The sequence below is a fragment of the Thermobia domestica genome, chromosome 4, assembly GCF_964235325.1.
Source record: "Thermobia domestica chromosome 4, izTheDome1.hap1.1, whole genome shotgun sequence".
Classification (NCBI taxonomy): domain Eukaryota; kingdom Metazoa; phylum Arthropoda; class Insecta; order Zygentoma; family Lepismatidae; genus Thermobia; species Thermobia domestica.
This window is the reverse complement of record NC_137457.1, coordinates 211,941,759-211,960,815: the sequence shown is the minus strand read 5'-3', so window position 1 is coordinate 211,960,815 and position 19,057 is coordinate 211,941,759. Positions and strand designations below refer to the sequence as shown.

At 35.2% G+C, this 19,057-nt stretch overlaps 1 protein-coding gene and 1 long non-coding RNA gene across 4 annotated transcripts in view; one reads left to right on the top strand and one right to left on the bottom strand.

Moving 5' to 3' along the window:
• The window catches only part of bib (MIP channel family protein big brain), a 389,669-nt gene that overhangs the window by 168,873 nt on the left and 201,739 nt on the right, over window positions 1–19,057 (top strand). For 2 of the 3 annotated variants that reach the window (XM_081755459.1, XM_081755460.1), the window contains exon 3: window positions 16,245–16,298. The exons of the other annotated variant lie outside the window; for it this stretch is intronic. In XM_081755459.1, coding sequence (XP_081611585.1) covers window positions 16,245–16,298 — 54 coding nt within the window. The remainder of the gene's footprint in view (window positions 1–16,244; window positions 16,299–19,057) is intronic. 3 annotated transcript variants of the gene reach the window in all.
• Window positions 1–19,057, bottom strand: part of LOC145683854 (uncharacterized) — a 405,847-nt gene that overhangs the window by 285,017 nt on the left and 101,773 nt on the right. The window lies entirely within an intron of this gene.

The following is a 19,057-nucleotide window of genomic DNA, read 5'->3' as shown; positions in this document are numbered from 1 at the left end:
CAACAGATCTTTCAGCTTTCCTTGGTAGTGATTGTGATTTAAGTGAAGAAATTTTTTGGAAGCAGTGGGTTGATGTGAACGGACACCCAACTCGTTGTACTGTCCATGGGACTGTTCCAGGTGCAGTAAATGTGATACGAGAAAGCTTGTTAAAATTTAAGACTTACTGCTTTGTTAAGATGACCCAAGAATCTTACTTTCAAATGAAAAAAGAGAACTTGAAGTGTGGTGAAGTTGTTCTGCAAGTAAATTTTGCAGAAAATTATTCCTGTGTGGCACAAGACGAAATACAGAGTGCACACTGGAACCAAACTCAAGTCACTATTTTTCCTAGTGTGGCTGGATGAAGAATTCAAAGCAGTGCTATGCGATTATTAGTAACAATATGAGCCACGGCAAGTCCTGTGTGTGGGTCTTCTTGAAAACTTTAATTACTGACTTAAAGGCAAAACACAAAATTGAGCATATGAATGTTTTCTTAGATGGAACTCTTTTGCAACTTCTCACGGGAAAGTAGCCGTGGACGGTGTAGGAGGCACACTCAAGAGAATGGTGTGGTTTCCTCGACTCGAGTTAAGTCTCGACAGATGGAGGTTTCTACAGCAAGAGAATTTTTCAAATGCTGCACTGAGCTTTGTAAGCCCGACGGACTTCAGTTATTCTTCGTTGGTAAAGAAATTGTGAGTGAACACAGGGATATTCTCGAGAAAAGGTGGACCTGCGTTTGTTCTATGCCGCAAGTTCAGTCTCGACATTATTTTCGCCCAGTGGATGAGCGTCAGATTGAAACCGGAAGAACTGTTCAATCTGAGACAAGTTGCTACGAAGTGTGAAAGCACACTGAGCTAGAATCTTCAGATTTAGATCCAAGTGAAGAGATTGAAGACCGTCCGAAAGGAGCGAGAGTGAAATTCAGTGATATTTACTCGGATTCCAGATAATAATGTGATAACCCCTAATTAGTAAAGCAGAGTGACATTAAAAGTAGCCAAATTGGTTAAAGTGTTCGGAGAAATTAAACACACACACAAACAATTGTTGTCACTTAAGGTGGTGTTGAGAAGAATGATGTTATTGAATTTTTGTACGTGGTTCCGAGTTTGCTAAATATTTTAAAATGTGAATTCAACTGTTTACATCCAAATGAAAAAAATCTGTGAAGTTACAAGTCTCATCCAATCTCCTTGTCTTAATATCGTAGGCCAGACGGAATATTTGTAGTTTTCTAGTAATATTGCAAATTTAAAAGAGTAATATGCTATATACTTGTTACATGTAGTTGTGTTAATTTTTAAAAGAGTTCAAGTGCATAATTCCTTTCTGTTTCTCGAATCTGTAAACATTATGTCTAGTTTTAGTTCTTTTGTGGGTAATAACTAAGTTCAGACAGTAAAGAGTGTTCCAAGAAGTCCTTTTTAGCAATTATTTTTTTGTCCCGTCCGTAAGATAATTCTTGGTCCCGTCCGTAAGATTACTAACTCTATTTTTATTGAGTGAAATATAAATTTTCTCAGATGAAACGTGAGGCAACGTGTAGGTAAGTAGTTTAAACTCAACAGGAAAAAAAAAAAAAAATAATAAGCTTGCTAAAATTTTGCAATTCGCAGAAAATGACGCTCAAGTTGACGTCTACAACAATATGTGTCCAAAAAATGTCCCGTCCTTAAGTTTAGTTACTGATCATCATAAAGACGGTAAAATCGATTTCTGTTATTAAAAAATAAGGTTAGATAAAAAGAGCCCAGCTACCAATCTTAAGATATATAAACAATCCTGTATATTTTTTTTAGAATTTTGTTTTTTTGTTACAATCGTGAGCTAAAATGTCCCGTCCGTAAGAATGGAATGGCCGTATATCAATACAGGAAATTCTGTCCTCCCACGGAAATCGAACCATGATCATCAAAGATGCATGCAGTAATCATTACATTAGTATTCTTTAATTTTTATAATTCGTAGCCGGAAACATTTAAACTGTGGATTTAAAAAAAAAAAATGGAATTTAATGTTTTAAGTTCTGTATTGTATAGGACGTATAACTGTACAGCGTATTGTAGTCGAATCACATAACCCATTCAAAAATAGAACTGGTCTCTGACACGAAACATACAAACTACTAACGTACGAACACCCAACTTGGTTTGGAGCTAGGTAAATACAGAAACGAAACATATCTTTTAAGGTTAACGTCCCACGTTTAGGCTGAGGCTAAGGGAGACGGTGATAAAAAGATGGATGAAAGTAATGCAGTGATGAAAGTGGGAGAAACCCACGCACACTGTGTTTGTCCTACGAAGCCCACTTGACAGGAGCTGGGATCGAACCAGAGACCTACGCACCAGAGGTGAGCGCTTTTCCTCTGAGCCACCGTGATCCTTCTTTATCCTATATGAATAAAGTTATTGAATGTATTCGTTAATTCCTGGAGGAGAAAATTAGGAATGTATTTTATTTTATTTATTTATTTATTTTTAACTAGCATTCAATTAATAAGTTGAAAATAGTATTACGCAGTGTGAATTCTTCTGAAGCACGAAGTAGCAAACTTTGGAAGTAATATTGACAAACGAAACTATTTCTCTGAATAAGAATTCACACGTTACAATGAACAGATATTAAACGAATACTTTCTTTAAACGAATACTTTCTTTAAAGAAAGAAAGAAAGAAAAAGAAGGGTGTCTATGAGAGGGGAATTTAATAACTACTGAAAAGAATGTTGGGTTTTCTCGTTATAACTAGAGACCGGATGTTTAGGCATTAAAAACCTGGAAAATAGGCAGGCAAATAGACACTTAAAATTTAACAAATAGGCAATAAAATAACTCGAAATAATAAAGATAAATACTCAATGAAATTAAAAAATAAATTGAAGTCATAGATAATGTCCAAAAAATATAGAAATATACCTGTTTGTTAACATCTTTTACTGTGTATAGGAAAACGAAGCTTGGCATGTATTTCATGTATATTTGGTAAATACATTCTATAGAGTACTTTATCACTACACATAAGTCCAAATTTTATACACTTTACCAGTACACACAGCAACCCAAAGATTTGAAACACTTTATCAGTAGACATAGCAGTCCAAAGTTTTACGGCATCTTATCACTACAAACAGCACTTATATTTCTCGGAAGAGGCAAAATTCTTTCCTGAAATACTGTTATATATTTTCCCGGAATAAAGTCTTATTTTGAAGAAAATGCGTAGAATAGGCAACATTAGGCACTAAAACAATTATTTAGACAGCAATGGGCGAAATTGACAAAATAGGTAAAATAAAATTGGCTTGAATTGAAACTATAGCCCCCACATATAAACTTTGAAACGTTATTTTTGATCATATCTTTAATATTAAAGAACAGGTATTTCGCCTAACATCCGGTATCTAGTTATAATGTTTTCTGTAGACATGTTTGTTTGGTGATTTTTGCTGTTAAATGATTTTTGTATCGTAGACCCATTCTAATGTTTAGTCTGTTTTCGATTTTTCCCCTTACATGTAACTGAGTACAAACAAATAAGGGAACGCATAATTTTCTTAGGCCCAGGTACATTAAATACCTACATATAGGCGTTGGTATAGTCGTAACTGTTTTATGTGGGACACTCGTATCAGCTATCAGAAACATATCAAAATGTAGATATTGTGTTTTGAATGTATTAAATAAAGAGGGGGGAAGTATTTGATTCAGTTCAGTCAATCTAATATTCATCTTTGTTTTAAAACATAATGCACTATAAAAGACTCCAGTTGTTTCTTCTTTTGATTCCCAACATTCGTGATTCCGCTGCGGAAACAAGTATGATGAGTAGTCTTTAAAAAAGTGTGTTGCTTTTGGTGGACTCCCAGAGCGGAAGTCATCGCGTGCTTAGTAGGCTCATTAGTACAATTTTAAGAGCGTCGTACAAAGAGAAGTAGCAACTAGCTGAAGACATGGAGCATTAAATCCTTGGGTGTGTCTGCAGAAAGTGGAAAGCCATATTGTTTTATAGGCGAGTTTTCTCAGAAATTGCACTTAATTACTTCATATATACCCTTTTGTTAGATTTCAGAATAATAAAATAATAAAGACGTGGTGGCAAAACAAAAAAAAAAGTGTCTAAAGTATCACAGTACTTAATTAATTTTAAATATTTCCAAAACTTTAAACAGAACTTTCTAATTGAGCTGCTTTAATAACCAAAATAAACATTTGTTTTAGCAAATCCTCATTGCAAGTACACACTGCATTTGCTACAACGTAGTTAAACAACTGTCTCATAATTTACATTTTTTGTTTTGTCTTATATTAACGAGGTTTGGTCCAATTATTTTTGTTGTAAATAGCCAAGATTTCTTAGCTTTAATAACACTTCTCGGAAACAAAATATCTTCATATGTGTACTAAGCAGGTCAAAATCTATAAGATGAAGATCGAATGAGTTCTCCTGAGGACTACATTGTATACTATTCTTGAGAGCACAGGATTTTTTTTCCGCAATTAACTCGAAAATTCTGTGTTTCGAAGCAAATAGTGAAGAGAAAAATTGTAGTTTATAAATTTCTACACAAAAAGTTCCTTACATTTTTTCTCCGTAGAATCAATCGTTTGCAAGATATAGACTGAATTCTGTCTGAAAACAGAAACACAAACTGAGGTTTTTCAAAACCTGGAAAAATAAGCATCGGGCGAAAAGAAAAATTCGAAATAAATCATTATTTGGAGAAAGGGGAATTCACCTGCAATAAAAGTAGCCTGCAAACAAGTTTAAATCTCATTGGGACTGACACCAATCAGCCTTTAAAGACTCCGGAAACTATAGATTCGGCAGTAATCTCGGCCATTTTGAACATTTTATTTTCACCCCTACTCATTCCCCAAGTTGGTGGCTGAACTTGGGTTTAAACGACATCGGGGTTTCACTATTCACTTCAGTAACTCCGAAAACTACGGATTCGACGCTAATATCGGGTTTCGATTATTTTTACGTTACACCCTTTCCTCACCTGTCGGTGCCAGGGATGTCTTACCCACGGTTTTTGCAGATGGTAAGTCATATGTGTACGTCCAATTGTATCATCGTCTAACTGTCCTTTCTCATGCAGTTACTGAGTGACGTGACATAGTTGCGTCACTGCTTGTGAAAAGACAGGCAACCGACAGCAGGTACCGAGGCTTCTTGTTCTTTTCTGTTTCCCCACCCCTTTTATTGCCCATGTTATGAATGATGTTGCCAGGACACATAGAAATACATGGAACACGCAGAAACGCACATATAGCCATTCATGGTTCGAGATTTCAGTGTCCATTCGGCGACTATCCGATTCATATAGTTCGTAAAAGCATTTCCACCGTCTCAACTTATTCCACTTTGATGAGAAATGGCTGTTAATAGTAAGCAAGCACTTCTTATTTTACTGCTCAAAAAGAAGAAACGTAGAAAAAAAAAGAATGTGCATCCTATGCTATCAACGAGATTGCAAACTGGCCTGTGTCATACTTTGTATCGTGATCTGTGTATTTAGAACTGAATCCTTTTGAGAGAGTTCCCTGGGTTTCGAAGATGCTGACATGAAGGGGGATATTTTAGGTTCCCCGGATGACAGTTGGCCTGAACCAGCTTGAATGAGGTTCGTGAGGATTCACAGGACGGATCTCTTTCTGCCAAGAAATCCTGTCATTAGGACTATATATGCATTTGGATATTATTTCCATACATTTTTTTTTTTTAGGTATGCCAGCTCCAAAGTCAACATAAACTTTGTAATTAATTTCTCAATTTATATTTTTTTGTTAGACGCAGGTAATACTCTTCCACTTAGCAACATTTTTGTTCATATATTTTTATTACTTAGAGTTAAACTTCATTTCAACACCTACGCTACTAGGCTACATGGGACGTAGATCTACAAACCACAGTACCTATCACCGGAAATCGAACCCGACTCCTGCAAGGGCAGCAAAGTTCTAAGCACTTAGCCACAAAGAATCCCATCAATATGTGTTTGGTTTTGTCAACAACACATTTTCCGGGCTTTACTTCTTTCCTTAATGATTTAATAATAATAATAATAATAATAGTTTTAAGCGTAAATCCGGAAATGATTAATTTGGCATAAGGGGTAACTGCAAATCTGATGATTAATATAAATGACTAATACCCAAAGAACAAAACATAATAAACGACTAGGCAGGGTTGGATTTACTACTAGGCTCTAGTCTAGGGCGCAACGTTTTGAGGGGAGCACTTCGAATGAAAATTTAATTAGCAAGACGAAGAAAAGTGCAAAAGTATAATAATAATAATCAAAGTCAAATTAAACAGTTTCCAAATAATTGATTTAGCAAGTCTATTGGCTTTAATCATTGGTCGTCGAAGCTAATTAGAATTTTAACGTTGTACTTGCAGTAGACAGTAGCGAAGAGGCGGGTAATTATGGTATACTGCACTTCCCTCGCAACCCTCCTGTGCATGTGCTCCTAAACACCTTGTCACAATATAATTCTAGATAAATTTCAACAATCTGATTATTTTATTCCTTTTAGGGTTGGAATATTCAAACTATTACGGACGAAAATTCAAAATTAATTTCTTTCATTATTGCGCCAACGCATATTATAAAACTCAAATTCATCATTCTCTGTAACTATTTCAAACAACAAGAAAAGATCGTGAATTTGTAGTAATTAAAGTCTTTCTTCGCAGCACTTGTAAAATGAAAATTCATTAAAATTTATACTAAAACGAAATAAAGGTAGACCCCTATGCATAAAATAAGTTTTTCATTATTATTTTGTATTCTGTTAAAAATTTCCCCTATCGGGGAGGGATAGAAAACCCGCGACAAGGGCAAGTACGGATCAAATGTGCATGTTTCGTCTGATCAGCACTGTTTTATTTTCTTTTCTTTTATATATATATATATATATACAGGGGCGGATCCAGGATATGATCAAGGGAGGGGCTAAACCATATTTTGCCGTTTTATCCAGTGTAAAGCAGGATTGAAGCCCATTTTATCCAGTGTATATCTGAGCGTCAAGGGGGGGGCTATAGCCCCTATAGCCCTCCCCTTGGATCCGCCACTGTATATATATATATATATATATATATATATATATATATATATATATATATATATATATATATATATAGCATATACATACATTGGCATCAAGATACACTGCTTCATTGTGCGGTGACGGTCACTGGAGTGTCCCCGTACGAAGGAAAGGAATACTTTTCCTCGAGTGACGGACACAGTGTTGTTCGAGACAGTTGCGCAAGAGTGATCGGTGACGGCAACTGCAGTTACCTCGTACGAACGCAACAATTTAAAGCAATGCTTCACAAGCAGTTGCATCACCGAGTGCATCACTCACCCAGTTGCATCACTCAGTGACTGCATATGAAGACCCAGTAAGAAATGAGTTTATAAACCGAGTTTCAACTTCCTAACGTGGCGAGCTCATGCTATACTTCATTTTTGGCATGAATCTTAAAACATAGGGTATCTTTCCTTTTGAATCCCCTCTTCTCCCATTAAAATACGCATAAAAAGTTATAAATAATCGATGGTCTCTTCCAGGTTCTGGTCTTTTCGTTAAAGTTCCTTAGAAATACATCAAATATACTGGATTTGACACCGGACAAAGAAACCGAGATTATAGTGTTAAGAATATGCTTTTCCTCTTAAGATATAACTTCGTTTATATCTTTGAAATAATTGATTCTACGGAAAGAAATATAAGGACCTTTCTTGTGTAGAATTTCATAAACATTTTTTTTTTTTCATAACTAGTTGCCTCGAGAAATGGATACTTTTCGAAATAGTTACAGAAAATAAAGATTTTCCCCTTTCAGCCCAACAAAAATACTTGACCTCTATTCTGATCAAAATCTCAGCTAGCTATCTAAAAAGAATCATAAAGATACAATTATCATCATAAAATAAAGTATGACTAAAAAATATGAAACATATTCCTTTACCTTTCCTACTGAATTTTCACAGAAAAGTATTATGCGAAGTCAAGAGGTCACATATTTTTTCTAGCCCCGGGCCTCCAGATGGGTTAATCCGGTCCTGATCAAATACCAGAAACTACTTCACGTATTTTTTGTACGAGGGGCGATCAGAAAGTAGGGTTACAAAGCCTGTAGTTTAACGTATTTCATACAACCAATACAATCAACAAATATTATATACATTAGGTTGTTTTTTTTGACATAGTCACCATATCGGTTGAGATATCTATCACATCGTGGGATGAGTTTGAAGATTCCCTCATGGTAAAAATCCTGTCCTTGCATGTTGAGCCATGTTGTCACGAAGTGTTTCACCAACTCATCTGAAGCGAAGCGACGGTCTTCTAGATGCTCCTTCAAGTACGATAACAGGTAAAAGTCGCATGGAGGGAGGTCCCGGCTGTAGGGAGGGTGGTCGATGATGTCCCAGCGAAACTGCTTGGTGTTGTTCTGGGCCACTGCGCTTCTCGTCGGTGACGTGTTCTCTACCAGCTGCAAAATTTCGACAACATTCTGTGACATGCTGACGAGACATTACAGTCTCTCTGTAAACCTCTACCTGCTCCGATAAATTTCAATCGTGGTTACATGTTTCGCACACAGACAAGGGCGCCCATGTTGTGGTTTCCAAAGGGGACAAGTTTAAGCGACGTTTCAAAAATAGTTTCAAATTTTGCTGTAATTAATGTAAAAACTCTATCAGATTTTCGATATTATGAAGTACAATTTCCTCTAGGGGGCAAGCGCCCCACCTTGCCCCCTGATGGGCGCCCTTGCACACAGAAATCGAATAACTGAGCAGACTTCTTTGCAAGACCAGTTTTCCAAACAAGTCGCCATTTGTGTTTACCTACAACTAGCGCCGTAGGTAGTGGGTGGTTGAAACTGTGCAGAATTGCCACTCCATGTATCAAAATTACCGCACACCCATCATTCTTCTATAACAGACGAAATTCCAGTATTATCGGTCTTGCAACCTTAGTTTCTGTTCCTTCCTCGTATGTATGATTTACATATATGAACACTTCGCAAATTAAATCGTGACTAGGTTTAAATTGCTGATACGAGGGAGATTCACTTGTAAATCTTTAAAGTGCGATAATGTTCTGAAAAATTGTACGATTAATCTGTAAGTTGAGAGAAGTTATCGTTATTATTGGAAGAATAACTTGCAAGTGGGAGTACCATGCAGGAGCACTGAACAGGAACCATCGTCAGTACAGAAAATGCTTACTCCACTGACAATGCATACCGTGTTAAAGTAGAGATCTGTGATGTATTTTGATTAGTGAAATTCAAATTCATTGCAGGATGAAAGTACAGTATGGTGATTCTTTTTTATCCTTGCAGCAATGATGCAGAAAATTCAAAAATTGAGTAATTTTTGTAGAGGACGCTTCGCAGCCAAGTAGTGGTGAATGAGAACATCGCCGGAGTAGATCTTATGGAGGGAAATAGGGGTATTATTGTGAGGGAAATATCCATTATTTACGACATTACTGTTGGTTCAGCAAACATGTTCATAATGCGCTGAGTTTCAGTAAGTATCTACGGGATAGAGGTCTGCACGGGCTCGGGCCTGCAAAGCATGTATCACTTCGGGCCCGGGCCGTGAATTTTTAAATATACAACCATATTTCTCGGGCCTTTTCGGCCCTAACTCTGTAAATATACTGTACAACGATATATATTGCACCGTTCTTTCTGGAGAACTTTTCAAGCACAACTGCAAAATTAAACCTCTAATTGCTGTCAATAAAAATACAATTTTGCGTTAATTATTAAGTTTCTGTAATTCGGGCTCATTTGATTATCATACAAGCTGAGGTGTAAGTGCTAAAACATATTTCGAACTCGGGTCGGGCATCACATAGTAAATTCAAGAACCGGGTTAAAAATTCCGGCCCGTGCAGACCTCTACTACGGGATAATGCCACGGGAGTTGACTGGTGAATTGAGAGACCGTTGTCTTGATGCCTGTCAGGAAATTAGCGTAGTTTTCACGCCCTATGTGATGAATTTCCGGACAGATTTTTTAATATACAGAAGATGAATCTTGGGTCTATTATCATCAATCAAGCAAAGAGAACGAGCAAGAAATGGCACCATAGCTCGGTCTCCAAACCTCTCCCCCCCAAAAAAAAAAAAAAAAAAAAACACCTTACAATCAGCTTTGTCATGCAATCCTGAGTAAATGACGAGAACGTGTGACTTCAGGTATTTTGTTGCTTCATGACGACACCCGACCTCATACCGCCTATTTAATGAGTCAACAATCCAGGATATCACATTTAAAGTGTCTCCCTCGTCCCAATGTCTTCCATGTTTTGCGACTGCTTAAAGAGACGATGGGAAGCAAGGATTTTCGAAACAATGAAGATGTGCAAACTATGACGCTGAGGTAATTTAATTTTTCTGTATTTATTAAGTTGAAAAATGAAGAGAGAGTGATTTTCATTTGAAACACCCTCATACATTTGGATTCAGCAGTAATTATCCTGTACCTGAATGAAAATATTTCTCTTGAATGAATTAAGAAGAATGCTGTTGCTTGTATGTAACATTTTCATTAACTTTCCAACGGTGTGTAACCCTTTCGAATTTATATCCACAAGCCATTCGATGTATAAGAGGACACTGCACCCAAAAGAAATTGTACAATTTAAAAAGAACAGCAACAAAATAAACAGGAAATTATTCTAGTGTTCTATTGAGTAATTTTTAAAAGGAAACTACTTTGTTAGGAACGAACTTAAAACAATAAGAGTTGGCAAGAACACTTGACAGAAGTCATTGTTCGCAATGGGATCACAGTCTATGCCTTAACATCAACAAACCGTAATTTCTCTACGCTGGGTGCGTTCATTTCCCCAACCTTAACGAGATTTTTTTTTTTTCATGACCTCATGTAATACTACAAAGGAAAAAAATGTAATCATCTATGAGTATATTAAAAAAAAAAAAAAGAAAAACTGGTTATGATCTTCGTTTATAAAAGGAATATGTGGAAGATCCTATGCAAATATTTGGTGTTGTGAGAAGTAAGCTTTAGATGGCATAATTTAATTTTCTTATGTTTTCAGAGAAATTAATTATGACTTGTATGAATATGTTCTGTATTGTATGGTGCGAAAAGGCTCGAATACCATGTGGTTCCGGGTTTGGTTCCTACTGAAACAGAATGTTTGGCGTTATTCGTGATTGTGACGGAATTTGGAAGCTTCGTAAATTAAGAAACTACAATATAGAAAATAAAACATAAAGGCAATGGGACGTGATGTGGTGACCACACATCACCACTCAGAAATTTCTCTGACCATTGTGGACTTTAACTCCGGAGAATTTAATTTTATTTCATAATTTTAAAATGTGATTGCTACTCAAATTTTGTTACAACCTCTTTGATTAATAAATCGTTCTTAACAAGTAAACGGAACATGCTGTATGCAATTTTTAACAATGCGGTAAGAAATAATCTGCTTGCTTACAAAGAATATTTATAAAAGGTAAATTTCTCAATCACAATGACTAGATTTTCTGCTTTACTATCATAATAAATTATATATATATATTTTTTCTATAGAATGCTTATCAGATGGGACATAATTTCAGTTGGTTAAATACGATCAAAATGAAAGAAAGAAAAAAAGTATAACCAAATTGCTACTATAGTGTTAGTAGTTATTTGGAATATTTTTCTTCGTATTGTTTATTTTATTATTATTATTATTGAGTAGTGTATCTCTAAAAGATATCACAACTGAAAAAAAAAAGTCTTGGTGTTGTTTATTTAAAGAAGAAACTCGTGAAATATGAAAATGAGACAAAACAGTGGAGATGTAGCAATGTGCTCTTTAATATATTGTGTGCAATGGATCTTTCGCATACTACTTTCATCTCTTTCTGTTTAATCATTATGGCATCACTGGTTACTTTTAAACTGACCTGCAGGAACATACGTTTAACAAATCGAGACACGGTACCGTAAATCTGCAGAAACATACAATATTTTCTGAATTGTGTTCTGACATCATAACTATATGTAAATTTTAATACATTGTTCACTGCTTTGATGGAACTTTGAAAATGTATTGTTCATGTTAGTTTCTTGTCCGTTTTCAGTAGAGTTGGGTGACGTTTTATCTATGCACGCTTTTAAAATTATTCGAAAAATATTGAATGCATCAAAAGTCCAGGGCCATAGGCAACTCCAACTACTAAGTGCAGGGCCATAGGCAACTCCAACTACTAAGTCCAGGGCCATAGGCAACTCCAACTACTAGTATCCTGTATACCTATAAAATATCAAAGTAAAAATAAGAAATGTACACAATTTAAATTTGAGTATGCGAAAAATGGAGGGGGGGGGGCTGTTGAAAACAGTGATTTTTACTCGAAAGTGATTTTCACACCAGCCCTTTGGGCTCCACACTAGTAAGACGCCCTATTAAATAAAAAACAGTTTCCAATTCACTGGGCAGAAAAATGGCATTTGAAAGTGAGCATTGATATATGAGGGAACCTAAAGCACCTTGAAATTATTTATCCAACATTGCTTTTTCGTAATATAAGGCGCTTTGCCAGTGTTTGAATCCAAACTGCTAGTGTGATTTAAAAAATCCGTTATTTTAGATTAAAAAACACTTATTTTTTAAAGGAGTTTCCTATCTTTCCATTTTTTCGTATCGTGGCTCATAATGGAGTTGACCTATAGTCCTTGGACTTTTGATACATTCGATATTATTCGAATGATTTTAAAAGTGTACGTATATTGTTCGAATGTGAGTTTATTCGAATATTAAGGAGAACTTTTCTGATTATTGTACCTGAAGGCAGAGGCTATTTTGTGATAATAGAGCAGGAGTAGGGTGGCCAGTTACTTTCCCCTGCGGCTTTAAAAGGCATTTGAGCGCTATTAAAATACGACCACAACGTGTAAACGAACAGAGTAATTATGACACCGTATATTTGTGAATGAAAGAAGAGTTTTTTTCGCCACAATTTCGTCTCCAAAAATTTGGGCTCGTTTTGCCCTCGCAACACATGATGTAGGATTGAGGAAAATTTTCTGTGGGTAGAAAACCAGGTTCACATTGGCACTGAAGATTCAGTGTACTCTTGTAGTGAGGAAGACTAAGGAAAGTCTGCATCTGATGTTTTTTAAGCGTAGTAACATATACCCAGTATGTACTGTAGATTTCCAATAATTCTTTGTTAGAAATGAAAGATCGTCTTGAATAATATATATATATATATATATATATATATATATATATATATATATATATATATATATATATATATATATATATATATATATATATATATATATATATATATATATATGGTAATTACAGGTATCATTTATAAATGTGAACTTATATTCCTTTCAATATCAGATTCTGAGACTCATAACATCAAGATTTAAAGCAATTAGTTGTTTCACGCAGGTGAGGACTACTAGTATCCTGTATACCTATAAAATATCAAAGTAAAAATAAGAAATGTACACAATTTAAATTTCTTGGTAAATAGATATTGTTAAATATTAGTTATCTGAAGGCAAGTTTGCGGTTGGATGAAAAGGGCGAGACTAAATTGTTTAATTTGAACTGTAAACTTGAGCTTCATTCATCTTAGTATTTTATTACTAATTTTCTTTAAACTGAACAAGAAAAAATAAATATATGTTTTCGTCTTTCATTGTCACCTCAAAGATTGGTAGCACTGCTTAGGTTTTCTCTCTTGTATGCTGAATTCTATAGCTTTCCCTCAGCAATTCTATTGCTATCCTTGACGCTTTCTTTTCTGTTGGCAAGAAAGATGGGTAGGTCTTGTTCACTTGTGTGGAAGATTCAGTCCCCACCCTCTTTTACCTCGTTTCTCTTCACACATCCATCCGAATAGTAGGTGTTTGGTTCCACATAAGGGAAAGGTTTCGGGGGAGAAAGATTCTTTTATACAAAATTCCCTCCTTGGTGATGTGAGATATGACGTAGCAGGTTACCGAAGCGTATACCTCGACAAAAGATCTCTCCGGTTCTATAACGTGCAAAGGAACAAAAATTCCTTTTACATTATTTAATGCTTTTAATACTTCTTCTCCCTTGGTTTCCGCTTTTTCAAGAAAAGATCACTTCACAAATAGGACGAAACCTCATGGTGGCTATTTTCATTTTCGATGTACGGCTTTTTAAAATCGAATTCGTAGTAAAATAGATTTACAAGCAGACATGAGCAGTTCCTGAACAGGATATTGTGATATTAGTGGATCTATGGCTTTAATTGTGGAACTACAAGTAATATTAAATATAGGCATAATACGGTCAGGAACGCTAATATTGTATGTACAGCATGGTAGAAAAACAGTAAAATTGATTTCAACTGATTCTGGAAAAATTAATGTTGATTTGCTGTTTAATAATAGGATTTATTTTCTTTGTTATTGCCAATGATAATAGGAGGAGTTTGTTATTCATTGCATTCAAAATAGAACAAGCGACCAATGCCCTCCATTCATTTTATATAGTTTTGGAAATAATTCCGAACGAATTGAACAGAAACATTTGTATATACTTTCACTGACTTAGCACATAAAATATTAATTTTTCCCCATTGAATTTCTATATAAAAAAACTTAATTATGCATTGTCTATAAGACTTATTATAATCTCTTAGAAAAATAGTTCTGCTTGATAGTCCTGCAGCTAATGAGTAGCCCGTGCTATGCTTTATCCAAGTACATCGTATTGCAAACGAACTTGAGGAAATAAAACACATTAATTGTTTCTAACGGAATATTTGCTTTTAGGATTTCACGCATATTTGGAGTTTCTTATGGATACGCGGTTAGCAAATGCGTCTTCCGCATGGGATACCAGGGTTCGATTCCCAGTAGGAGCACGTGATAGTCAAATTCTATGTTAAACAGTAGGTCTACGTCTTGGTGCAGGAAACGAATGTAGAATGAAAACTCATTTGCTTTAGAAACGATCGAATCAAATATTTACTTGAATTTCAATGTATCATGAAAATTCGATTTCAGTGTATCATGTATCAGTCGTAAGTTAATAAATATTGTAAATATGTGGTAGATGTAGGTAGTTGACTTTTCAATCATTACTACTTAGTTTCGGTATCTGTTTCAAATCATGCTGTTAATAAGTATGTATGTTAATGGATATGTAACCAAATGATTTTTTCAGAATCGATCGAAAAAATTCAAATTTGAAGTAAAAATAGTTTGAGCAGTGTTGGCAACATAAATTATTTTCCATTTCTTGAATAGCTTTTGAAATGAAATGAAATTTTTGTGTTTTACGTCCCAGGGCGGCAAGGCCAACGATGATAATGAGCAATGAATGAAATGGTGGAATGAAGAAAGTGGGAGGAAACGGGTGTACCCCGAGGAAACCCACGCACACGATGTTTGTCCATCACAAGATTCACTTGGTGGGAGCAGGATTTGAACCCAGGACCCCATGCACCAGAGATGAACGCTCTATCACTGAGCCATCTCGGTCCCTAGCTTGAATGCTTTGTGCTATGTAAAATATACAAAATTAAGTTTAATAATTCTATATGGGAGACATACTGGATATACTTTGATTATGCAATGAGAAATTCGTTATTTTATTTTGTTATGCTTTTAATATTGTACCTCTCATCCAGTGGAATACACAGAATTTCATCAGGGGGGTTCAAGCACTCAATCTCGTATCTTTTCAGGACAGGTGCGAATTTTGAATATAGTAAAAAAAAAAAAAAAAAATCTCATATCTTGCTCGGGGAGGGTTTAAACGCCGAAACTACTACTCCTCCCTTGCGTGCACCTCTGAATTTAAACAATGCCTTCAACAAAGATGAAAAATCATTAAGATACGCACATCGGGAATTGATTTTGCGAGGGCAAGGGTGCAAAGCTGTTTTCACCGTCACTTCCCTCATATAAAACTCTGGAGCCACCACTCGTTAATATGATGTTACATTAGTATTGTTCTTGCGTAATTTTTGCTACACACCGTACATTAGAGTTCCGTAGCATTATTGTGACCGAAAAGGATTCTCGTGTAGTTAGCTGTTTTTGTTATAAAATTATCATTAATCATATTTGGATAAAATAAAGAGAGAATCTTTTTAAAAATAAGAACTAAGTGGTTATTTCGTGACGATACTAACAATATAATATTGAAGTCTACTGATAAATATTTTCTTCTATATTTCATACAGATTTGATTTGGACTTCCCGCATGCAGCTGTTACGAACTTCAACCACAGTGTTAGGTACGTGGAGTTTGGTTACGCGTAGTAGTTAGGATAGTAGTTAAACACTCTTTCAGTCAAACTTCGACTGTCGAATTATGAAATTTAATCCAAGTAGCTAGCATTATTCTCTCTTCTCGTTCCGAAATTTTCGTCACCAGCGTTATTAGCACGCATTTTCAACTTAAAAAGCAACTTGTGTGTGGGTGTTGTATATTTCTGAGTAACCAATGATTTCATTTTGCTGTATATTGTGTTTTGTTTTATAAGATATTCATTGGTTTCATCAACCATATTTTTAAGAGGATTGACTGTTTTACGTATATTTTCTTTTTATCGCTAGTTCTACTTTAGAAATGACTCATTTATCACCTTTTTTAATCACAAGTGACACTTTAGAAGTGACTCACTCTTCGTCCTTTTTATCACTAGTGATACTCTAGAAGTTACTCCTTATCACCCAGGCTCTCTTACTATAGACAGAAATGTGGCGTGGACAGAGTACTTTTGTCATCACGAAAGCAAGAGATAGAGGATTTTTTGAAATACTTATTCTAGAGGGGGTTCAGTTCCCCCCACCTTAAGAATTGAGAGTCTCACGAATTCCTGCTGTTACAGAAATAAAACCAGGCATATAAACTCTTCGTCTAAAATAAGAATACATGTTTCAGCATTTTCGAAAATATTGCTCCTAACAAGAAAACCGGCGGAAGTGCCGAATGTGAGGATTCACTTAAGCTAGAGGCATGAAACTCTGTATATAAACTCGCATTTAAGAACAAGAGGGTTTTTTTTTTTTTTGTTAGTGTTTTCGTTAATCTTGCTCATAAAGGAAAATATGGTGAAGTTTCTATGATATTCAAATAGTCATTATTTACTCAAAAAATGTCGGAGATATAAAATTCGGCATTTAAACTTTTAACAAAAATAAAGGAATACGTGTTTCAACGTTGAAAGAATAAATAAATAAATAAATGATTTTAAAAAATATCTCCTAAGCGAGGAAGGAGGCAATTTCTATAGTAATCAGATTTTCGGTTTAATAGTTATTACACCTTATTCTTCCCTTTATAGGGACGGGGACTTCTGCTAGTTTGAGATAATTCGTTTGACAACGAGTCAAGTGAAATTTCATAAAGTTACTAATTAAACAATGCTAAATAATTGTGAACCCAGCAATAGCCGTATAAACAGAATGATATTTGCAGGGAATAATGAAGAAGTATTCTCCCCACTGGCCATAGTGTAAAAACTTAACTTTATTCTGTATCCGCTAAGATTCTCAAATTGTACTTTTCCCCATATTTCTAAATTGTAACGTATGCTTTGCGTTATCTAAAGATTTTTGTAAAAATGAAAATAATACTCACTTGATTATTTTATACAGAGCATCATTTCTCCTTTCTTATTTGGGCCTAGGACAAATCTGCCAATTACCAAATGCGCCAATCGTGAAAATGGACAAATCTGCCAATGGACAAATCCGCCAATGGACAAATCTGCCAATTGACAAATCTGCCAATTACCAAATCTGCCAATTACCAAATGTGCCAAACGCAAAAATGACCAAATGCGCCAATTGTGAAAATGGACAAATCTGCCAATTACCAAATCTGCCAATTACCAAATGCGCCAAACGCAAAAATGACCAAATGCGCCAATTGTGAAAATGGACAAATCAGCCAATTGACAAATCTGCCAATTACCAAATCTGCCAATTACCAAATGCGCCAATCGCGAAAATGACCAAATGCGCCAATCGTGAGAATGGACAGATCTGCCAATGGACAAATCTGCCAATGGACAAATCTGCCAATTGACAAATCCGCCAATTACCAAATCCGCCAATTACCAAATCTGCCAATTACCAAATCTGCCAATGGACAAATCTGCCAACAAATAAGTCACCGAACTATCATTTTATTTTAGATGTATTCTTCAATCATCATCCTACAATATTACGAAAAAGAAGAAGAATTATTTATGAAAGAAAGCGGAAAAGGGTATTTTAATTTTGATGTGTTTTACTTTAATTAATTCGCAGTTATGTTTCAAAATGAATGTTTACTGATGTTGGTTGTTGGAGTTTAGTATCCCATTGCTGTACGAAATAGGTTATATGAGACGTGACGTAACGCGATTGAATTTTAATGCCCTCTTACTGGGAATCGAACCCGAAAAGACTAATGTTTGTTGTAATTATTCGATAGCCAACAAATAATTTTCAGAGTAAGTTTCTCTTTATGTAGTTAATACGTTTAAAGTGGATTGAATATGATCCAAGATTAGTTCATATAAAAGGAAAATTAGTATAATTGAGTTCACTTCGCATCTATTAGTAAATACACATTAGTAACTGGTGTTTTGTAACTTGTATGCTTAGTGATTTTGTAATAATTTTGTGATCCTGATTACAGATTTCTAAAGTGAAAAATATTAACTGTTAACAATCGGATTGTACGTTTTGTTACTTGATTTCTCTTAACACTGACACACATATTTCCAAGAATGAAACGCGTAGTTCTAACAGTCTTCCAATGACGAGACATATATCATTCCATTGATAATATTGAGGTAAACAAAATGTTATACATGCGTGTAAAAACCCATGTAAACTTTTCTAGAACATGTAGTAAAATATCGTATTCGTAGATATGAACATTGATGCTCTGTTACAGCTACTTACTGATATAAAAGTGAAATTGAATTATATCGTCATTAACCATGCACACTGATCTTGGAATTGGCCTCCCTGGATGTAGATATCTTTATTCGAATTT